Source organism: Aythya ferina (genome assembly GCF_964211825.1).
Source record: "Aythya ferina genome assembly, chromosome: 5".
NCBI lineage: Eukaryota > Metazoa > Chordata > Aves > Anseriformes > Anatidae > Aythya > Aythya ferina.
The window spans coordinates 47,315,146-47,339,718 of NC_140301.1; the positions used below are offsets into that span (position 1 = coordinate 47,315,146).

General features: G+C 40.3%; 1 protein-coding gene and 1 long non-coding RNA gene across 4 annotated transcripts in view; one reads left to right on the top strand and one right to left on the bottom strand.

Annotated features, from left to right (window-relative positions):
* Positions 1 to 1,464: 1,464 nt before the first annotated feature.
* On the bottom strand, positions 1,465 to 11,598 carry LOC311437100. The gene is made up of 3 exons (XR_014693293.1): positions 9,758 to 11,598; positions 8,145 to 8,224; positions 1,465 to 4,035 (listed from the first exon to the last, which is right to left on the bottom strand). It is a non-coding gene; the product is annotated as an uncharacterized lncRNA (long non-coding RNA).
* Positions 11,599 to 11,603: 5 nt separating this feature from the next.
* TTC8 (tetratricopeptide repeat domain 8) overlaps positions 11,604 to 24,573 on the top strand; it is a 45,307-nt gene continuing 32,337 nt past the window's right edge. Inside the window, exons 1-2 of one of the 3 annotated variants that reach the window (XM_084519942.1) lie at positions 11,624 to 11,776; positions 18,801 to 18,830. In XM_084519942.1, the coding sequence (XP_084376068.1) occupies positions 11,663 to 11,776; positions 18,801 to 18,830 (144 nt within the window). In that variant the 5' untranslated portion in view covers positions 11,624 to 11,662. Of the gene's footprint in view, positions 11,777 to 18,800; positions 18,831 to 24,573 lie in introns of all 3 variants that reach the window. The other 2 variants (XM_084519943.1, XM_084519944.1) reach the window with 2 other exon arrangements.

The window sequence follows — 24,573 nt, forward strand, 5'->3', positions numbered from 1 at the left end:
CTGTTATTTTCAGCATAGATTTGACTTCCCAGGTGTTTACCAGTTGTCTGGATTTATTTCTAAATCTCCATTTCTTCTACTTCTATTCCTCTTGTATTATTTCATTAGTCATATCGACATTTCTTCCACAAAAATTTCTGACTAGTTACTGCATGTTGGAGACATTTTTCTGTCCTACATTATTTCTGGTTTAATTAGCAGGAGTTTTTCTAACCTTTTATTTTTTTAATCTTTTTGAGTAAATCTAATATTCTTTTCATTGTTTAAAAAAATAATAAAAAAAAAACATGTAAAAATATGCATGTAAGCATTCTAATCGCTTAGCTAACATATTTTCAGCCTAGACCACCAAGAGCACTGACAATGAGGATTATGACACCAGGATCAGATGCAGCTTTCAATCCCACATGTTCACTGAAATCAACACAACATATATATAACAGAAGTCTGCAGAAAGATTCGTGCAAAACCTAAAACAACTCAAACATACAGCCAAGAAAACTCCCCCTTCCATGAAAAGTTTACATCTTTTGAAAGAAAGAGGCTTTTATTTCTAATCAAGACAAAAAGCCATATGCATTCACCAACAGATAAAGCAAATGTTACTTCCACAAAAGCAGTCCTTTTCCCTTCTATTTGCCATCCAGACAGAGTGCCATGGAACTTGGGTAGCCCCAGTTTCACAGGATTCCCCAAGATGGGGGACTAGGCAGGGAAACAGGCTGGAAAATTCCCAACTAGCTCCTCTCAGAAGTAAAAAAATGTACTGTTATTTCTAATCTGATGCTAACTTTGTGCAGCTGTTCTGTATTGCTGTCCCAGCTCTCTTGATGGGAGAGGTGGTTACAGAAAAAGTCCATAACAACCAGGGTTTGTCTCTTTCTGAAAATAACATGGAAAATAAATGAACACAGGCTTTAAATAATAATAATAAATTGTTGCATTGTTTCCCCTTAAATTCCACAGAATGTTTTGAATGTCAATACACACTCAGTCAAATTTCTATTAAGATTTTGTGCAGTTCTATAAGGTTACAAGTAACTGGAGGTTAAAAAAGTAAGAAATTGCAACCACAAGACTACTTCATTCATAAGGTGAAGCTGATGAGAAAGTAAGTTTGAAAAGTACAGAGCACACATGGTGACTGAAACAACTTGTTACAAGCTTTTAAATGTTAATTGGTTTCATTATAAGCAGACAAAGGCATCTGATGTATATTTGACTTCTGCATTTGCAAGTGGGAGTATTTTCATGCTGTGAATTGAGAATATATTAATTTTCTCCTTCCTGCTGGCTGATTGCATATTTAAATGTGAATGGACAAAAATATGTACGTATTGTCTCTATACTTTCTGCTATTTTATATAAATATAAACTTTTGGTGGCTTATTAAAGTGAAACTGTAGACCGCTTGAGATCAATACTAATTGTGTGGTATTAACTTCAGTGGAGCTAACATTTTAATCTTTGTGTCTTATTCATGACTCAAATTGGAGCAAGAGAATATCTGGTTATTTAGTGAAAGTGAAAAGGCTGCTTTCAGCCACACATTGCAAAACACTGTTACTGACTGAAATCAAAAAGAGAAAACAGCAATCAGGAAGAAACTTTAATATTTAATGGCAATGGCTACTAACTGTTGGCTTTAATATATAATGGTAGTGGCTACTAACTGTTACCTAAAAACAAAGTTGGAAAAACTTGCATGGAAGGAAGATGGGAGCAGCTGATGTCAAACACCACATAAACAGCCAATATTTCCATCTGGTTATTGCAGAGCTGGCTACCAGCTCTTAGATAAGGAACTGTCTGAGAGAAAATTCCCAGAGATAAACTATTCTTGGTCATAGTTTGCTAACCTCATGCCTTCACGTAAGGGATGCGAGTGCAATTTTACACACCCACCGTCTGGTTTCGCCAGGAACAAGCAGCACCATAGCCTCCCGAGTCCTTCCTCTCGCTGAGCTCTGCCTAGCTCACCTCCAGCACAGCCAGCCCCCGGGGCACCCAGCAGCCCGCCCATCTCGCCCCGGTCCCCCCGGTGTTGTCCGCGGTGCTGAGCGGCGCTGTCCGCGGTGCTGAGCCGGGCCCGCCGCCGGGGGCACAGGTTCCAGCGGGCAGAGGGGGAACCGAATGACTTCTGGGGCAAAGAAGGCATTTTATGTTTCCATCAAGGTATTTTGTAAGTGAAACAAAGTGTGTAGCTTCCTCTGACTGGTGTCATCTCTTTCCTACGATGTCAGACAAATCACAGCACATTCCATTTTTTAAGTAACAACAAAATGACACACAAACATGTACACACAATGTATATACAGCTGTATGTATACAGTGACACAAGTGCATCACTTCTCCAAATAAAATTAATAACTGGCATTTCAACATCTCACAACACCTATTTATACAAAGATGTACTTCTTAGCACAGTGTAAACATATTTACAATGTATCTCATTCCACTAAATGGAACAAGGTTTAAAGAAGTGATTTCTTAAACAAATGCTCTTGGAACAGCTAATTCCAGAGTACACAAAATTAGGGATTATTCTCTGTTAAGCCCTAAGTAATACAGAGTAGCTGGTTCAAGTAGTAATTATAAAATATGAGACAGATGAGAAACAGTGACAACATTAATTTCAACATCCTTGGGGATAAAATGGTCTCCGTCTGTTATGGAAACACAAAATAAGATTTTGCAAAACTAAGGAACCTGTTTAAGAGGAAAAGTCCTTAAGAACTCCAATGAGAATTACCTGCTACCACTTAATAGCACTGAGGCATAAACTAAGGATCACTAAGGTCTGTTTACTACTGGATATAAGTAATAAGGCAAGAAAAAAGGCAAGAAAAAAAGGCAGTATGGTGAAGTTTAAAAAAATGAATTAACTCTCCTCCAGAAAATGGAAAATTTAACATGAGACTTTATACCATATACTTATACATAAGATGCAAGTTGTTAGAGACTTTTAAAGGATTAAGGCATATTACTAAATTAACAAGACATATGATACATGTATATATATATATATGGAGCAGAAAGCCTTGAAAATGATCAGCAGGTGCATCATCATGAAGCAAAGCAACCAATTAAGGATAAGAAAATGGCACAGAAAAACAGTGATTGATTTCTTCACATATCTCCTCAACACAGAAGATTCTAGGCAATACAGGCTGGGAGCAAATACAAGGAATAGTCACAGATGAAGATACTATTACAACAATGTGCTGGAAAATGGCAAACTGAAGAGCAACAAGTCTTGAGTATGTAATACTGTGCCTCTAAGAATTCTATCAATTTCAAAATGTTGTAGGTGACCTGCTCCAAAGAGAAAAACCCAGTTGCTCTTTAAAACCATGTCCTATATTGAAGCATTATCCAACACTGTAGCCATTTTCAAGGCGAGTTCTATTATAAAGTTGATAACTCTGAATGTATGTGTTTTCTTTTGGTACTGACTGATCAAACAGATACAATGGCTGGAATGAAAAGAGAACAGTTACATGTGTATGAAAGTAAATATCATGGACATTAATTTTTCTTGTTTCTGCAAAGGTAAATTGCATTTTGATAACCATAGGAACTCTGTTCATTTAGTAGACATCCATTCCAGGCACTGGAACAAATAGACACTCTACTGAAAAGACAATGAGCATGTAATTATCACTACACAGACAGCAACCAGGGTTGCATTACATTTATTCACGGAAATTTGATTTAGAAATGACCTCACATAATGGTTTCCTAGGATAGGGCAGCTAAAGGGAGAGGCAAGATACAAGCATCATTGAAATTAAATTCATCCATCATTAGGATAGAAGGCAACAACTTCTTCTGGACATTCTACTGCATAAATAAATCTGTTTAGGACAGGAAGTGACGCAAATACAAGTAACAATCAGTAAACAACACCATCTGAAACTGCCAAGGAAATATGACTGTTGAAAACTGTGCCAGCTCCCTTAGCCTTGACATTAGTACAAGATTTGTTTTAGGGCTGGGCCTCTCCCGTAATCTGAAGATGAAATCCCCGCTCTTCTGAAAGAAAGACAGAAAGAAAAAAGGGTTTCTACCATGACTTAAATGGCAGAAATCTCAGCCTAAGATTTTCCATCACGACATGTGTTTTTTTTTCCCCACATAAAATGCAAACTGCTACATTTATTTACAGATTTTAAGTTTTTTCAGTAAAATGATGTTTAATATTAGCCTCAGAAGTTAGGCATCATCACTTGTATTCTTTCTTAAAATATCTATCACAAACTTTAAAAACTGCCCCCAAAATCTATGGCAGCACATGGGAACAGCTCACCCCAAAAATTCCTTTTTAGTCTGTAAACAATGAAGAAAGTACTATGTTTCAGACTGCCAAAAATCTGACGCCAGAATGCATTCTGAAGCCACTCAGTGGAGCACTCAGTTTTTTTCAGCGATGACATTGTGTTTTCACAATATGGCTCTACACACCACACACATTTCGATTTAAATAGTTTTTTCAGCTTGCATTTTATGCACAATCATATGTGTACTGAAGCAATTCATCTAGGTGATTTGAAGAACTTGTATCAGGCACCAGCACTTGATAATAACAGATGACAACCTAAACAGGCTTAAATTAAGTGCATAAAGAGAGGCTGACTAAATCCCAATGCGTTTTCTATCAATAGGCTTCTGATGGAAATCTGTTTCTGAACTCTCAGCATGAATTGATTTCAACTGTTGACTAAACTAAATATAGAATGCATTTCATTTTAAATTCTACTTATGTGACAGCCATCTCTGGCTGCATCTTATATGATCTAAAACAATGGGAAGAAAAACCTTGCTTGCTTGCAGCACTAATTTTTCTACCCCTTTTTAGTTTATTTCTTTACACTTAGGATGGAGTAAGGTGATCAACCCCATAGTATGCGGTTAATATTTTGTGGGGGAAGGATCAATATTTCAGCTGGCTGATGCAAAGTATTAGTATTAAAAACTGTCAGGCCAAAATGACATCTTCTTACACAACAGTTGACAAGGTTTTGAAAAAGTAATGCCTATTTTGCAAAAGCTCTCAAAATGCTTAGCTCTCAAGGGAATCATGAAAGAGCTTTGTTTTAAATCAAAATCAACATACAATAATTAAGAGTTATCAAATATGACACAATTTACCACAGAGCATATAAATATTCAAAAGAAGAGAAGGAAGTGAAATATTTAACCATTAGAAAATGGCAGTGTTAACTTTTGTAAAGCTGAGAAACTTATAAAATAGTGTAGCACTATTAATCCAGTACTGGAATGCAAACCCTGAAGTAACTCATTTCATTGTACGACTCCACACTATCAGATTTGACTAAGCACTCGAACAGACTGGTTAAAGACTGGAACAGGTGGCCCAAAGAGGCTGTGAATTCCCCATCCTCAGAGCTTCTCTCATCTTGGCTTGACAAGGCCTTGAGCAACCTCATGCAACTGTGAGGTTAAGCCTGTTTTGAACTAGACAGCTCCCAAAGACCCATTCCAACTTAAACCATACTGTGATTCAGATGCTAAGTCCTGTAGGTTGGTTCCCTGCAGTCATACCACCTGACTGAAGTAAAGTAAGCTTATTTTAAGGACAGCAAATACTTCATTTTAAAGTGATTCTAATTGTAAAAGAAAATATATGAGAGAGATTACTACATGACATAGCTTTTTACTCTAACTTACTGTGCACAAGCTGCTATATATAAAATACCCCACCTATTTGCCACATTTTCCTCTAAAAAGGATAAATAAATAACAAAAAAGACTAACACTCCTAAAAGGAAGAAATTGGATTCATAGGGTACATACATCATTTTTTATAGGAACAAACAAGTATATAACAAATGCTGCTGCTGGAATGGTGTTGTGATTAATACAGCAGACCAAGTGCTACCTTTTATATATACATACATGTATGTACATGTATATGTATGAGCAAACCCATTTACATCAAGCTTCTCAGATAAGACTATTAACTCATTACTCCAAGGGCTCCTACTTTGATCTTCAGGATTCACTGCAAATAGGATTGTACTGTAGGTGCTCACGTTTTAAACCTGAAAAGAAAGGAGTCAAGCCTAGTTATTTTTAAGCTGAGCATCCCGTCATCAGAGGATCCTTTGCAAATTTTGCAACCTATATTTAAATGCAAATGACATAGCAGCCTTTTTCATAGGCCACTGTTTCTTTTTCTTTTTTTATAGTTGTGTATATATATATATATGTATACATATATACATATAAGTATATATATGTTTCATTTTTTTCTTTTTTTTATAGCTGCATTGATTCCTGCTAGTTGTGGTGAACAACAATCTATATTCAGCAGAGCATACAGAGTGTCTGCCTCAAACAAGAAATAGTGCCTCACATGAAACACTAAAGATAAAAAGGAAGGTAACTGTCTCGCTTGAAAAGCATCCTGTTCCTGCTGTACACTAAAGGCTGTGCAGATTTGATCACAGAGATTGTATTCAGTTCACGCATAAGTAGAACAGAGTAGATCTAAGGTCACATGAAGGTTAATGGCTTGGGACCTGAACAGTGCTGCCACCTAAATTCTGTTATCAGCTGCTGGATGATCTCTATTCAGCTAGACCATGGTAACCATGGTTATGATATCATGTATGATCAGCAGGAAGCAGCAGTATTCTTACCAATGACAGCAAGAGCTGCTATTGATGGATAATGTTGTACTGGCTGGTCACAGAACGGAACCTCTCACTGCTACTGCAAATTACTTCCCCTGATGCTGAATCTGAGCCTCAGCACAGAGCTCTGCTCTTCACATAACTTCATTTGCAGGACCTCTCACCAGTTCCTAGGATCCGTAACACATGGGTACTACAAGCAAGCATTATATGAACTCAAATTCAGGTGGCAAGGTCCTTGCTGAAAAGAGCACTTGAAGAAGGAACTTCCTTTCTGCTCTTCTGCCACAAGTACATAACTTCCCATAAAGCAGGCCTCATCTATAATCCTGTTTGGGTTTACTCAAAGCACACAGGGCAAAACTTGCTCTCTACAACCTGTTGCTCTCAATTCTTCCAGTACCCAATGTATCCAAATCATTAGAATGAACCCTTTTCGCATGTATTCTTTCGTGATGCCAACTCTTATTTGAAGGCAAGTCAGATTGTTCCTAGCTGAGGCAATCTGCAGGCAGATGTGTGGTGACATCAATGTTCCTTCTCAAACCCTTGTTAATTGTACTGAACTGCCAATTACATATTTCTTCTGTATTCTTATGTCTGGAGAGAAATGAGTAATTGTAAGAAGCCAAAGACTGAACCTGTATGACTTAGCTATTGTCTGAGGGATACAGGATGCTTCACCACAGAGTTTCACTAGAAACCAACAGAATTTTGGAAACAACATTTTTCCTGCTTTTATCATAAGAATGTGAATTCATGATGAGTTACTAGACCTGAGAATTAGCATTAGAAACAAATATGACTGCTTGGTGCACAGAAGACTTGGAAAGGCAAAGTCACTCTATAGCTTCCATGTTTTTAGAATGAAATGGATCTTAGCTATTGGTGGGCCCTGTTCTACTCTTCTATATGCACTTTCTAAGAGGCTATTTCATGTACCTTGTATTCCTAGTTTAGAATGTTAAGAGACTTATGCAGAACAGTCATAAGAACATTTTCAAAATACAAAGCATTTGGGGCATACCAATAGCTTATTCTGTAGGAGTATATAAAGGACAAAAACATTAAATTCATCTATCCTTTCAGAGCAGGTTTTCAGTATCAGTTTAAAGAGCAGCTGTTCGAAGGAAGAAAAAAAAATGTATTAAAATAAAAAGGGGAAAATAGGAGGCACATTTGAACCTCCAAGCAACGTTTGATTTTGACAAGTAATTGAAAAATAAATTGAAACATAACTGAAATCCAGTACACAAAATATATAGGTCAAAAAAAACTAAGTTTTCTAAAAAGCAATTTAAAAAGTTCATGTGTTTTATGAATAAAGATGAATAATAACAGATTCCTGATATTTAGTAGAGATTCCTAATATTTTCATTTAGAAATTATTACAATAATATTTTTTATTGTAGCCTGTTTCAGGGACATCCAGTGTTCAAGTAAAAAATAACCCATAGACAGAAGGGGAATTAAACTGTCCCTTACCTCTGATTCCTGAATTTTCTGTTCTTTGACACGGTTCAAATAAGTGAAGCCAAGGTTCAAATAAGCCTTGCAAATAAAATCTGCCAACAAATTACAAAACAATAATAACATCTCAGTAAGCTATAAATAAAGCAAAGCAGCACTACTGAATCTCCTGTCCTTTCACAGAAGATGAGAACAGTCTCTCAAAATGTACTCGCTGAGGTCAAGTCACTTCCAGTACAAAAAAGGCACACAGTTATACAAGACAAGCACATGACATTTTAAATAAATCTTGGATTTCTATAGTTTTATCACGTATCTGTCATTGTCCCAAGACAGCATCTGCATCAACACAATGACCATGGAGTGGTTCATTACAGCTGGAGTATTAGAACCACCTTACACACTCCTACTTGAAGTAACTGAAGGGACTAACCACTAGACTACAAAACTTTAGAAAAACGAATGCAGACAGACCTATATGCTGCCCAATCCAAACAACTTCCACCTTTCATAATGTTACAAATAAGCATGACTCGTAATTTTCAAATGGTGAAATCCATCTTGCACCTAGACAATCTCTCTGTTGATGTTGCTAAATTACCAATTTATTTCCATCAATGTTAAACAGTACATTTGTAATTTGTTTTTCTCCCACAAATCAAGTATATCTGCAATATAATTCCCCAAACCTATTTTGTCCAAGTTTCCACAGGACAAATTTTCCCCATTTTGGGGGAAGAGAGTGTAAAAGCAGCAGATAGCTCTAGCAAGTTACCAAAGCAATGTATTAACCCTTAGCTATAGGAAGGAAACTAAGCAGCTTCCAAACACATGCAAAAGTGTTTTTTCCACGTGCTATGCACGGGTCTGCTAAAAGTGATCATTCCTGAAGTATAATACAGAGATTTATGCACTACTAATTTTACTGAAGCCAAACACTAATTTTCCATAAGCCACTGGACAGCTATTTTGTGGTAACACTTCCCGCTCTCAAATGGGATGGCAGGAATATATTTGAATAAATGGCATCACAGAGGAAATGCTCCAGACCTGAAAACTCCTCCTTAATACCCTGTAGATATTAATGCCAGAGACTGAAATACACCATATTAAAGCTTTGTAAAGGAGGCCCAAACGTTCAGTCTCCCAGGCTGTGAGCATGTGTTTCTACAACAACAACTGCAATCCATTTTTTTGTGACTGAGAGTTATTTCATGCACTGTAGCCTGTGTGAGGAAACTCTTGAGAAGCAGAGCACACTCTCCAGGCTTCTGTCAGCCCAATGAAGAATACAATTTGATGGCAGAGCAATCTTATTTGTAGGCCAGTTGTGCAGCGTATCTACATACAGGGGACATAGGGGCACCTACTTGCTGGCCCATTAGTTGAATTCTTTTCAGATCTAGCATATACAGTTTAAATTATCAACTTTAAAGTCACCAGTGGCTCACTTCATGCATAGAAAGATGTATGCACAAAGGACTGGTGTCCAGCAGCATGTTGGGACATTTGGCCTCAGCCAGTAGCAGCAGCAGCTTGTGACAGACGGAACACTTTTTTATGCCTGCAGAGAAGGTAGGACTGGCACTCAGCACCCAAATAGAGACTACACAAGGAACTGACCTTACCTGAAATGTAGGACAGGTTGAATAATGTGTAATTTTGCCTAAGTGCTCTGCTCATGCAGAAATCTTTCAATATTGGATTGAGTTTTCCTTGCAATGTTTCTCCAGGATCAGGACATCCTTTTTCCACAGTCAGACATTCCAACACTGGAGCCAGCCCAATGAGTAAAGCCACTCGATTTCTCCCTCGTGTGAAAATACCTCCTTTTGTTTTCAAGAATAAAACAGTGCCACAGCTTAGAGCCGATACTCCCAAAGCTTTATGGAGGACAATATTTATTTTATGTCATGTCTGGCCAATATTCACAATCTCTCTGAACAGCACATCATGCTATGTCTAAGCATGAAATACATGCTGAAGGATTTGCCACCTTAAAAGAATTTATAGCAAAATTGGATCCTTAGGCCCCAATAGTCACTCAACCACAGTACTACAACTGCGTAGCAGTATCACAGCAGATGGTCTGACAAGAAGAAAAATACTGCTCACCCTCCTGACTGACCCGAGGTATAGCGCAAGTATCCTTGTGCAAGTCTCCTACATATTTTACAGGAATGCAGCACATACTGTCTCCCACAACAACTTAAAAATAGAGAAGGGACAGACACTGTTGTGCTGCTTCCTTTCCACTTTTCACTGGGAACGTCACAGGTCCCAGGAAAGACTTCACTCAGAACACTGCTTCCCAGTGCACTGTCCATCAGACAACCAAAAGCCAGCTGTCCTTAGCTGCTACTTCAGTTCAAGTCATTTGTTCCCATATTAGAACAAACAATAATGATGGACTGGCACTTCTATTTCTGCATCTTCCACTTCACGTTGATCTTACTAGCCCAGACATCCATTTCAAGCAGCTTCAATCTTAGACAAACTGATAGTTTAGGTGAGATAAGGATTAAAATCAGAACAATGTGTTAAATCACCAACATGATTTTAGCTATCACATTAGTTTTTGTCCATCAGAGATTTTCATGTCAAAAGTTCATTTTATTTTTTAGTCGTTTCTTCAAGCATCCCTAGAGATTTTTTCTTCCTTGGGCTGATGGTTGCAATCAGAATCTTACAATACAAAGTACAAGTTGTGTTCTAGCTTTTTTCTCTTCTAACCATCTGTCTTATTTTGCCTTTGCAGAAACTAATGAAGGAACCAATGGAGTCTGCAAGACTTATTCACAGCAGTCTGTGCCCTTTTCATGCAAGACTCCCATAGCTCTATAGGACATTTTACTCAAATGAGGATTAAGGAACTATATTCTTCTTGTTTCGGCATATATTTCAATTCCAAATGGATCTTAATAATTTACATTTTGGAAACTATAGCAGCAAGCAGTAGGACACAATTTTAGAGCACTGGGTTTATTTGAAGTCTGCTGATCTCAGCACAACAGATTTAACTCCTCTTTCAGCCATCAATAATGAGCCTAACCCTTCTTTCTTTGAAGGCAATATGAAATCTAGCTCTGACTTCAGTAAGAATCAGCTTTAAGCCCTGGTTAAATTCATAGGAGTTTTACTGATTTACACAGTGAAAGTCTCTTCGGTACTGACTTAACTCCAGCAGCTTCTCCAGCGGCCTGTGAGGAGCTTTGCGCTCAGACACTGGAACAGCACAAAATACACGCTGAAAATAGGTCAACGAGTGAACCCAAGGCTAAAGCCGCATTCCTGGAAACCCGCAGGCTTAACTTCAGCTGTGGCCACCTACAGGGGCTGGACTACCCCCCGGTTTTTGGGGTACCCCCGAGAAGGGGGGGCACAGGGGCTGAGCGGACCCAGCCGCAGGTCGCCATGGCGGCGCGCAGGCCCGGGGGACCGAGGCGGAGCCTGACATTTCCGTAGCCGCGGCCCGGCTCCCCCTCCAGCCCGGCTCCCCCTCCTGCTCCGCCCCAGCCCGGCCGAGCGGCGGGATGGGGCCCGACATGGAGCCGCTGCTGCGGGCCTGGAGCTGCTTCAGGCGGAGGAAATTCCGGCAGTGCGCCGAGCTCTGCTCGCAGCTGCTGGAGGCGGCGCCCGGCGAGCAGGTAGCGGGGCCGGGCCGGGCGGGGAGGCCGGGCTGGGGGCGCCGAGGGGCCGAGGGGCCGAGCCGAGCCGGGCCGGACCGGGCCGGGGTGGGGGTTCCTCGGCGGTGCCCCTCGCTGTGCTCGCAGGTGCTGCTGGAGAGACCCGCTGCGAGCCCTATTAGCGGGCCGGGGCCTGGCCGGGGCGGCACCGAGCTGCCCTGCCCCTACCCCTGCCCCGCCCCGGCCCGCCGGGTGAGGGGAGCGCAGCCCCGACAGCAGCGGGGAGCCACCGCTGCTCGCCCTCCCTGAACACTTGGAGCTGCCGAAGGAGGAAAAGCCAAGGCCCTAATCAGTCCTGTTTGCGGGTGTTGCTGTTGATTTTACACTGATGTTCGGTGTCACGGTGACTGAAACCCTTTTACCTCAGCCTGGCTCCCAGCACTACCACAGAATAGCCCTCTCTGTTAGCTTTCCACAGTTGCAAAGTTGCAAACATTGGACATCTGTTTTATACCTACGTATTTTTTCACTGTTCTGTAAATGGAAGGATATGGGAACATTACATCTGAATTAATATTTCTCTGTGTGACAAAGTTTTTACTGCTAGATTTGGAAAGCAGCAATCAAATTGATCGTCTTCATCACAGCTACTTTATAGTAAATCATGTCTCCCAAAGCATTTTATAGGCACAGTTTTTAAGAATCTTGAAGGCAATTCTTTTTAACACAGGGTAAAAGTATCTTTAAAGAAAGCTGCGCAATCACATGACTGTGTAAATATATAGCACAATAAGTGTTTACATTGGTTTAGGATAGATATTTAAAAAGTGCTTTTGTTTATGGTTTATACTCTAAGGCACCAACAAAGAGCCATGAGCAGAAAAACTCTTGCTAAAGAAGAAATTCCAAGAAAATTCATCCTGAACACTAAATGGAATTGAGCATCACTTCTGTGCGCGTCAAAAGCTTTAAAACGCAGTGTGTGCATTTCAGCAGTGTATTTCCAACCTACCTGAAAATTTAGAAGGAAATGTCTTTTGCTTTCTGTAGAGATAAACTTGAAATATAGTTTGTTTTGCTGTTGCTCGATGTAATTTTCTTGAGGAATCCTTATCAAGAGCTCTGCTTAAGCAGGAATTAATGATTTAAAAAATACTTTAAAATGAATCACCTACATTAGAAAAATTGGAGTATTGGCTAAGTCATTTTCAAGAATGCAACTTGAACCAGACTTGCCAACTCAGCATACAAAATCTTGCTCTTGAAATCTGTTTAGGTGAAACATTTTCTAATTATCTAAGTTAAAATATAGCTTCAACGTTCATGGCAGAGTTAACATAGAATGGAATTTCTCTATGTAAGTCAATTGTTCTCATTATGTTTCAGATGTAGAATTTTGTTGTAACCAACACAAAATCTTAATATCGGTTATCTGTCCATGTACACTTGTATTTTATTACTCCGCTTCTCATACTTAAAGCCTGGCAGGTCTTTTCCCTAGCTGTGTCTTTTCCTAGCTGTGGTCTTTTCCCTAACTTACAGCTCCTTACCTTCTAATGCCTGTTGCTTTCAGGTACCAATCTGTCACGTGTTTACCCTGCCTGACTTCAGGCCTAGAGAAAAGGAAATAGTAATATGTCTCACAAATGTATTTTATATGTAGTTGAAACCTTACAAGCTATTTTGAACCTACTTAATACAACATAATGAAAAAACAAAAAAAAACAAAACAACAAAAAAAAAAAACCAACAAAAAACATATGTTCATGTACTGCAGTGTGTTTACTTTGCATTTAATAGAATTGTTACTTTTAGAAATCTTTGAAAAATACTAAACTCTAACGTTGAGGCAATTAAAAATCAGTTTTGTTGCTGTGATTGTGAATACTATAAAAGTGATTTAAGATTGCTTTTTTTTTTTTTTAATAAAAAAAAGTTAATTAAGAATCCAGGACCATTCTCAAGCAGATTGACTCTTGATTCCTGAAGTTTGTTTTACTTTTGAAAGTGGGGTTAATGAAATTATGAAATTTATAGTTGCTACACATTTTGATCCAACTTTATTTCTGTCCTCTGTAAGTGCCTACCAGGAAAATGGTGCTGTTGTCTGCTCATGTGAACTAAATTATTATTTTAGTATAACCTGGAGAAACATCTAAAACTGGGTATGTATATCATTTCCAGTGCCTAACCTGAAATATCCATTTTATTGTGCTTAAAAAGCACATAGGGTTTGACCATCAAATGTTTTAGAACTGCTGTCTTCCTTAATAGGGGCATTTTTGCAAATCAGGACCATGATATGTCATGCTGGACACCAGGAAAGCAAACAGACAAATGACAACACTTGTGGAAAGTTTGGATTAAGTGAGCTGCTGTGTACCACAAGGCAGTACTCAACTGCTGTAATCACAGTGCCATCTGTTCTCATCCTGTTGTCCCATATTTCACTAAGCACATGCCTCCCAACCTCTGCAACCAGTTGACAGAAGGAGCAGTAGCTTCTCTCACTGTGCATAGATTCATTTCTTTGGACAGCCTTAGAGGAGATAGTACAGACCAAGCCATAGGAGATGGTATCCTTTAAAGAGATGCCCAGGAATGGTTGAGTTTAACTGAGACTGTTACAGACCAGAACTTTTTCAAGCTCAGGCAACTAGCTTTCTCACTTGTAAGGCATGATTTAATGATAGTAAGTAAAAGAAGAGACTAACAGAACATAATCCGAGTGTTGTCATGCCTAAGAGAGAAGACTGTATGCCTGACAACCTGTTTTTCCCAGCTGTGTCAGCTGGTCTGCTAAATGGTATCACCACTTCTGTTCCATTGCAACAGCAACGCTGTCACAAAGCTAGAAGCAGTTGAAATCAGCTTTTTACAATACCCTAGGAAGTACGTATTTTTGCCAGTCACACTTATAAATGAAATACATTTTCTTGGCTAGTACATCCTGGTATGTGTATGGAGAGTGGTAAATTAAGAAATATAACTTAGTATTCCGAATGTGTCTTCTGTAGAACACAGTAAGATGATTTGAAGATCTGAAAAATAGGTATACTGATGATCTAATACTTACATTATGTACATTTACAAGCTATCTTAATTGGTGTAGAACTCTCTTTGAACTTGGTCATCAGATGTGGCAGGCATCAGAAGCTTTTAGAGGTATGGTGGTGACCTTTTAGCCAACTGAGCTAAAATCAGGAATTTTCTTATGCAGTGGTATCAAATCAATTATAAAGTTGCATGCTTATAAAACACATCAGTGAAATCAAAACGTTTAAAAATCAGTTACGTATTCCTAAAGAGTTCTTGAATAAAATATGATTAACGTTGTGATAGAATGATAATCAACTCCTGCTGAGTTCTATTTTGTGGAAGACAAATATTTTTTTATATAAAATGTTTTGTGCACTTCTTCATTTAAAAATAGGAATATTATGTTTATTGATGAAGTTTACTTCTGTGATAATAATCTTATCTGAAGATAGATAAAACTGCATGGTCTATAACCAGCATTTGGGCATACAAACACACAGAGCACTGATGTTCAATTCAGTTATTCCCTATTGTAACCAAGCAGACATTGTCTTCTATGTTTATAGTAATAGAATGACCTAGAGGAAATACAATCCATGGCTGTCTCTGTTGATCATCCTGATTAGTTACCTAATCTGATTACTCTTCTTTGTGTTCCATATGTCAGATTTAAGGCAGTAAACCAGCACCAATGTACAAGGCCTGCTGTAGTTTAACAAAAAATAAATAAATTGCCTAATGTAATTAGTGGACATAACGTGGATGTCCTGCCTTTAACTTGATTAACTGTCTGCTGTGAGAATTTGCTCTTGTTCATTTGTCCTTTTTTTCTCCCAGGGTATGCTTTCAACTACTATTACTTACATACAGTTTTTTTTGTAAGATCGTAATAAAAGTATCACGTATATGTTCATGTACATGGAACTTGATATGAAAAAGCTGGGATCAGCTATTGGTTCAAAAGTCTGTAATTAATAAATTTATGCATAACATTGATACATACAGTAATGTCACTGTTCCTGGGTAATGTTTTTTGTATTTCTGCTCCTCTTGAAGAGCATTTTCATATATACTGATTTTAATATTCTGCTTGTATTAAATCACACTCAACTGAAATAAATTGTAAAATGAAGCTTTTTTAGAATATAGGGTATGTATTCTTGTTTCATTTCCTTTTCTAAGCTATAAGCATCAGAAAACTTTGTTTTTCTAAATATTTTTGTTCTTAAAATTAACCGACTCTATACATTAATTTTAAAATGCCCTCAGTGGATTTAGAGATCTGGGTTAAATCCTTCCTTCGTTGCTTTTACAATCTTATTAATTTCAAAGAAGATTTATATGTGTAAATGAAGAATAAATTTGACCTTTTGTTTTGAGGTACAAGCTTACAGGGCAATGCTATTTGTTAATCCTCTCAAAGAAATCTTTACTCTGAACCTAGTTCCAGTGGATTACTTGCACAAGTAACAGCTACTGGATCCACCTATGTTAAAACACATTTTAATTTTAGTTTCTGTTTTTTCTATCTTGTTTTCAATGAGAGCGTTCTATCCCCTGCTTGAGTTTCTTAAGTTAGTTCTTGTCAAAAACTGAAAAACTATGTTAGGATGTACACCAAATATTAACATCTACAATTAAGACAGAATATTGTTTTTAGTAAGTATAATTTATCAACTTTATTTTTTTCTAAGTGATGAGGGGTGTCACTTTCTGAATATTATTAGCAGTATGAATGCTCCTACATAGGCGAATTTGGTTCATTTCTATTTATTTATTTATTTAAACTAATGAATAGTGCCTGAAGTGAGATACACAGCTGTAACATCAAGGCATTTCTGAGTTAGTGTTGACGTGGTATTCTTAACCTTGCCCTCATTAGTTACTGTAGCACATATGGTATGGAAGATCACCTACTGCTCTTAAACCGTTTTCTAGTACACCATATGTGCTGTAACACTCGGACACAATGGGGTGAGTAAAATACAAGCCCAAATATCGCAATGTCCTTTCCTTTATTGCTTAGGTAGATCAGCTTGCTTTGTAGAGAACAAACACTATAAATAAAATTACATATGAAATGAACTCCATACTCTTTTAATAAGATGTGATTAAAATGTAAAGGTGATTTAAGTGCTTTGCTCAAGCACAAGTATATCTCAGACAGGTCAGATTAATCCCTCCATTAAAGTTTAGTTCCATGTACTCAATTCATAAGCTCTTTTATGCACTCAGCACTGATGAACAACTTTATGATTCCAAATATGATGCTTAAAAGGACATAGGATTTGCTGCGTGCTACAGAAGGAAGATGAAGGCATCACTAGTGTTCCAGGTACCTGCTGTCCTGGAATTTACTGAATAAAAATGGGAATCTCAAACTGGGAGATGTAGACCATGTGTCATACTATGCAGGAAAGGAAAGAGCCTGCCCTCTCCAATCTCTTGGTGAAGCATGAAACAGTGGTGTGCCCTGCTTGCAAAAGAAGCTAACCGCATGCTGGGTACTATTTAAGAGGAATGTAACCAGTAGACTGAGTGAAGTGATTCAACTTATGTATTTACTAGAGTCCATCTAGAATACATCCAAGTTTGAGCTCCCCATTAAGAGTTGTTGCCAATTGGAGCAGAGAACCACTGAGGTGGTCAGGGGATGGAGCTAGGAGAGGCTGAGGGAACTGAAGTTGTTCAGCTTGGAGAAGACATTGATGTGACCTGATAACAGCCTTCTAGTACTACTCAGAGGGTGTGAAGAAGACAGAGCTAGGCTCTTTGCAGCAGTGGTGCATGGGGAGAGAGACCACAGACATCAACTGAAATGAAAGAGGTTTTGACTTGATATAAGGAAAAACGTTTCTCTGATCCAGGCAGAGGAACAGGTCGCACAGAGGCACTGTGCAATCTCCATCCTTGGAATGTTTCAAGACCTGACAGGACAAAGCTCTAAGCAACCTCACGTGACCTCACAGCAGAGATTGCTTTGAGCAGGGCTTTGGACTAAAGAGCTCCTGAAGTGTCTTTCTGCTCTGAATTATCCTGTGATTCTATATTGAATTGAACATAGCTGGCTTAACTGTGGTAGATTTACACAAGGCCAGATACATAAGAAATTTACCAATGCCTCTAGGATCAGAAAAGAAATAATCAGACTCTACAGAAGATTCATGGTGATGTAGAGAAAGTAATGTCTGTCTCCCACCTTCCCTATATTTCCCCCTAAAGCTCAGTTAATATGCTGGGGTCCCTGCAATTGAACAGCAGAAGCACTGAAGAATCATTAAATACTATATAAATGTGGTAATTGCACAATAAATTATGATAGAGCCATGTTTCCTGTTGTTATTATTTACTCAGTTTCACCTCAATTTTTCAAGTGTATGGAAATTCCAGCTGTTTGAGGTAAACTTAATTAGGCTGCTGTTTTTAGTTCATTAATGCATTACTGTCTGGTATGCAATAAATATGTCACTTCTATCATAAAGGTACAAAAAAAAGAGCTTTTGTCATGTGAAGAAAATTTCCTTTATGTACTTGTGTGATATCGGTGTCAGCACCGCCAGCAACCAACAAGGGATTTTATTATGCAGGGATTGTGAAGTGTGTGGCTTAATCATCTAGTTAACTTTTGAGAAATTTGCTTACATTTTCCTTTCCTTTCCTCTCCTCTCCTCTCCTCTGAAAATAGACCATCTTTCACTTTAGTAATTCTGTAATGTTAATCTAAGTTTGGGCCAGCATGATTCCACAGCAGCAAAAAAAACAAACAGTGTCTGAAAAAAGTACTTACTGTAAATCTGCTTTTGTTCTGTAACATATTGATGAACTCAGAAATGTCTGTAAATTGAGAAAATGCAATAAAATGGAAATTTGGATATATGTGTCAGAAAATGTTTCTGCAAGATAAGGAGGTCACAAAGTATTTTGATTTAATTTCATAATTCTTTGGGTGTTCTTCTTTACTTTTTGTTGCTTCTCCATTCTTCAATTTCTCTTCTTTTCTTTTCAGGAGCCTGATACTGGATACTCCGTGTTTGAGGTAAAATTCTTTCCCTAAATATAATCATTGATGCAATAATTGGGAAGTATTTCTAATATGCTGAATAATACTTGTTTCATTGTTAAATCCTTAATGGCATAAACTTGTTTTTCATCACTGGTGAGGCACTATTTTGATAACAGTTATTTTAAATAGGCAGTTTTTATACAAAATAAACATATATTTCTCTCACATATTTTTCAGGTTTATTCAGCAGTTCAGTAGCTCAGTGCCTTGTGAAAGCTACAGTGAATCTATCTTGAACAAAATGACCTCCATCAGCTAGTGAGATTAGGAAAAAAACAGTGTGTATTTCACAGATCGAACAACCTTTATGTTCTCAGGGCTTTTTCATGTTTCATCTAATCCAGTGTAATGGTGGGCTATTACCCATGCCCTTCCTGCTCCTGCAGCTCTTTCTCCCTGCCTACCTTGTGTAGAGTGTGGAATCTTGAAGCTGCGTGATGATCCCTTGCTGTGCTAATGGAAGACTGAGAGTAATGCATTGTTCGTTCTGTCCATGTTACTACTAGATTACAGCAATGGGAAGGAGAGTAATGTGCAAGTCTTGGCTTCTTTTAGCCCTAGCCCACAGTTAGAAACATATTCTACAAGTCTCCTATTAGTTCCAGTGAAGTCGTGTAAGTTGTTTGCATACAAAATGATTTCAGGAAATACTGATGGATATCTTCTTGATTTTAAAGATCATGTTTCAAGGTAGTTATTGCAGTCTGTTTTTAAGGCTCTGTGTTGTACGGAATAAAATTTGTGGCATGTCCCTTTGGAGATGGCTGGAACTGGACCTTATCTAACACATGGCAGCTTGTGGACTTTTCTCACAGAGGCCACACCTGCAGCTCCCCGCTACCAAAATCTTGCCATGTAAACCCAATACAACCCTGCACAGGGGGAGCAGATGATACAAATGGAATCTGAGACAACAGTTCAAGTAGACAAACTTGTGCAAAGTAGAGGTCTCAATATCCATATGTGGTTACTCAGAAATGCATGAATTTATTTTCTTGGCTTTTTGTGATCATAAGTCAGCTTTCCTCTTGCTGTTGGCAATGTGGCTCTTCCAGTTTAGTGCTGTTCTTACTCATCTTAATTGACGTTTTTCAGCTTCTGCATTAGTTTCAGATTAAAATGTTACAGGTTTTCACAGAGCAAAAACTGTGCATTGTACTGCAGTAAACTACTAAAGCTAACTAAATGTTACTTTTGTTTTAAATGGGTCTTGTTAGTAGTAGTTAAGAATTTTGAAGTAGTAAAAAATTTTCTTGTCTCCTAAGGTAAAGGTCATCTTTCTGTAGCTGAAGTAACGAATTTGACATTCTTTTTCTTGCTGTTCTAATCAGAAATTGTATAACAAGCATTGCTACGGGCAATACTATCATCTACAGACTGATGTCTAATTAACGAATAATACATGATATTCAAGATTATTGTTGGCTGTGAAGCCCCAGACTAGGAGCTTAAGACTGGAAGAGCAGCCCAAAGAACCTATTGTTCATGGCAGATACATCTGATAATCATAAAGAAATGTATGGCTTTAAAAACACATTCTCTGATATTTGTTATTGGAAAAAATCAGAGCAATATGTCTATGTTAAGAACTGTTCTGTTTTAGCAATTAGCTTAGAGAAGTTGTTACTTTCAATTGCCAGAAAAAGATCGTTACTATGGGCAGCTTTTCTTATAACCGTTAGGAAATTATTAGCCTGTGTTTGAGTATACTGAGAGCTCTAATTGCAACATGTTCTCAATATAGACTCGGTTATGTTGACTTCAGACATACATGTCTTTGAAAAAAGCAGACTTCCTTCAAGTTGTTAAAAAAATCAACAAACTAACTACTTGTCTAGAATAATGAAAGATGGTTAAGGATATTGAACATCTAACTGTAAATATCAATGCTAATTAATGGTTGTCACCCTACTACAGAGGAAGAAATTAAAAGATAATAAACAAATCTAGATTTCGTCTGTCTGGCCTAGATTCAAATCACCCTGCTTTGCTACTTTCTCTTCTTGAACAAAGGTTTCTAATTGTGGCAGAACTGGCTGCCTAAATGCCTCCTGTATTTCTGCTTGGAAGAAAATTAATGTTAAATATCTCAACATATTTAGGTATACTTTCTTTTTGTTAGGCAGTTATCCAGTTGCATAGAAATATTATATCAGGTAAGGTTAGAGGAAGGCATGGTCTGAGAACTGATGAACAAGAAATGTCTCATTACATAACGACTTAAATTATGAAATCTTCTCTCTTTTATTTAAAGAACAGATGTTGCCATGTGTTGGGCCTTCAGTTCCATTAAGAGTAGCATAATTCTGTTTCTATTCTGAAATGTTTCCTTAGCAAATATTAGTGATGCTTAGATTAGCTGCCCCTAGAGAGTGTGAGTGACCAGGAGCGCGGTGACCAGGAGGGCGGCGAACAGGATGGGCAAACAGGGCGTGGCATGTCAGAAGGGCGTGGCGTGGCAGTTAGGGCATGGCATGGCAGAAGGGCGGGGCGTGGCAGTTAGGGCGTGGTGTGGCAGTTGGCGTGGCAGTTAGCGCAGGAAGGGCAGAGCGCTACCCCCCACCCATACGAACATGTCCTTTAATGGCGGTCTACCGCTAGCTCAGCTGCAATGGTGTACACCAGGCACAGCGCTCTCTCCAGGAAGTCTCCAGGCGATGCCTCCCCCCCACCAGCCCCACCTTCCCAGGTGCCCCTACGCAACAGGTTTGAGGCCCTGGAGCTTGAGAGACAGGTAGCTGAGGAAGAGGTAGAAAGTCTACCCAGGAGGATGCCTAGGGCAAGGAAGTCGACTCCACGCCTCAGGACTGCCTCCCCCAGGACAGAAAGAAGGGTGATTGTTGTGGACGACTCCCTTCCTGTAGGGAAGTCTGTTACCTCCCTGGGGCCAGGGTCAGGGACATTGCCAGAAAGCTTCCCAACCTGGTTCGCCCCTCTGACTATTACCCTCTTTTAATAGTCCAGGCTGGCAGTGATGACATTGAAGAGAGAAGCCTGAAGACCATCAAACAATTACTATAGGGGACTGGGACGGTTAGTGGATGGAGCGGGAGTACAGGTGGTGTTTTTGTCCATCCCTACGGTGGCAGGGAGGGGTACAGAGAGGACACGGAAAGCCCACCTGATAAACATGTGGCTCAGAGGCTGCTGCCAACACAGAAATTTTGTGTTTTTTTGACCATGGGGTGCTTTACTCAGCACCTGGCCTGATGGCCACAGATGGGTCCCTATCTCTAAGGGGAAAGCGGATCCTGGGCCAGGAGCTGGCGGGGCTCATTGAGAGGGCTTTAAACTAGGTGAGAAGGGGGACGGGGCTGAAACAAGGCTTGTTAGAGCTGTGCCAGGGATAACAATGGCAAGGCTGGGAGAGAAGGCAATGGCCCAGCTGAATTGCATCTACACTAATGCACGCAGCATGGGTAACAAACAGGAGGAGCTGGAAGCCACTGTGCGGCAGGCAGGCTACGACTTGGTTGCCATCACGGAAACGTGGTAGGTCCACTCTCATGACTGGAGTGCTGCAATGTCTGGCTGTAGGCTCTTCAGAAGGGACAGGCAGCATGGAAGGGGTGGTGGTGTGGCTCTCTATATCAGAGAGAGTTTCGATGTCTTGGAACTTGAGGCTGGGAATGATAAGGTTGAGTCCCTATGGGTTAGGATCAGCAGGAAGGCCAACAAGGGAAGCATCCTGGTGGGGGTTTGTTATAGACCACCGAACCAGGATGAGGAGACTGATGAGGAGTTCTACAGGCAGCTGACAAAAGTTGCGAGATCATCAGCGCTTGTTCTTGTGGGGCACTTCAACTTCTCAGATATATCCTGGAAGTACAACACATCCCAGAGAAAGCAGTCTAGGAGGTTTCTGGAGAGTGTGGAAGATAGCTTCATGACACAGCTGGTTAGTGAGCCTACCAGGGGAGGTGCCCCGCTAGACCTTCTTTCACAAACAGAGAAGGACTGGTGGGAGATGTGGTGGTTGGAAACTGTTTTGGGCAGAGTGACCATGAAATGGTAGAGTTCTCCATTCTTGGAGAAGCCAGGAAGGGGACCAGTAAAACCGTTGTATTGGACTTCCAGAGGGCTGACTTTGAGCTGCTCAGGACACTGGTTGGTAGAGTCCCTTGGGAGGCGGTTCTGATGGGCAGAGGAGTCCAGGAAGGCTGGGCACTCTTCAAGAAGGAAATTTTAATGGCGCAGGAGCGATCTGTCCCCACGTGCCCAAAGACGAGCCGCAGTGGAAGAAGACTGGCCTGGCTGAACAGAGAGTTGTGGCTTGAGCTTAGGAGAAAAAAGAGGATTTACAATCTTTGGAAAAGAGGGTGGGCCACTTGGGAGGACTATAAGGATACCCAGTACCCTGAATTGGTGGAAGGGGATGGGGAGCAGAATGTGGCCCTCACTATCCATGAGGAAATGGTTGGCGACCTGCTACGGCACTTGGATGTATGCAAGTCAATGGGGCCAGATGGGATCCACCCAAGGATACTGAGAGAACTAGCAGAGGAGCTGGCCAAGCCGCTCTCCATCATTTATCAACAGTCCTGGCTACTGGGGGAGGTCCCAGTCGACTGGTGGCTAGCAAACATGACGCCCATCTACAAGAAGGGCCGGAGGGCAGACCCGGGAAACTATAGGCCTGTCAGTTTGACCTCAGTGCCAGGGTAACTCATGGAGCAGATTATCCTGAGTGTCATCACACGGCACTTACAGGGCAACCAGGTGATCAGGCCCAGTCAGCATGGGTTTATAAAAGGCAGGTTCTGCTTGACAAACCTGATCTCCTATGACAAAGTGACGCACTTGGTGGATGAGGGAAAGGCTGTGGATGTGGTCTACCTTGACTTCAGCAAGGCTTTTGACACCGTTTCCCACAGCATTCTCCTCAAGAAACTGCCTGCTTGTGGCTTGGACTGGCGCACGCTTCGTTGGATTAAAAACTGGCTGGATAGCCGGGCCCAAAGAGTCGTGGTGAATGGAGTCAAATCCAGCTGGAGGCCGGTCGCTAGTGGCGTTCCCCAAGGCTCGGTACTGGGGCCAGTCCTCTTTAATATCTGTATCGATGGTCTGGATGAGGGGATCGAGTGCACCCTCAGTAAGTTCGCAGGTGACATCAAGTTGGGTGCATGTGTCGATCTGCTCGAGGGTAGGAAGGCTCTGCAGGAGGATCTGGATAGGCTGGACCGATGGGCTGAGGCCAACTGTATGAAGTTCAACAAGGCCAAGTGCCAGGTCCTGCACCTGGGGTACAATAACCCCAAGCAGAGCTACAGGCTGGGAGATGAGTGGTTGGAGAGCTGCCAGGCAGAGAAGGACCTGGGAGTATTGGTGGATAGTCGGCTGAATATGAGCCAGCAGTGTGCTCAGGTGGCCAAGAAGGCCAACGGCATCCTGGCTTGTATCAGAAACAGTGTGTCCAGCAGGTCTAGGGAAGTGATGGTCCCCATGTACTTGGCTCTGGTGAGGCCTCACCTTGAGTACTGTGTTCAGTTTTGGACTCCTCGCTACAAGAAGGACGTGGAGGTGCTCGAAGCAGTCCAGAGAAGGGCAACGAAGCTGGTGAGGGGCCTGGAGAACAAGTCCTATGAGGAGCGGCTGAGGGAGCTGGGCTTGTTCGGCCTGAAGAAAAGGAGGCTCAGGGGCGACCTTATCACTCTTTATAAGTACCTTAAAGGAGGCTGTAGCGAGGTGGGGGTTGGTCTATTCTCCCATGTGCCTG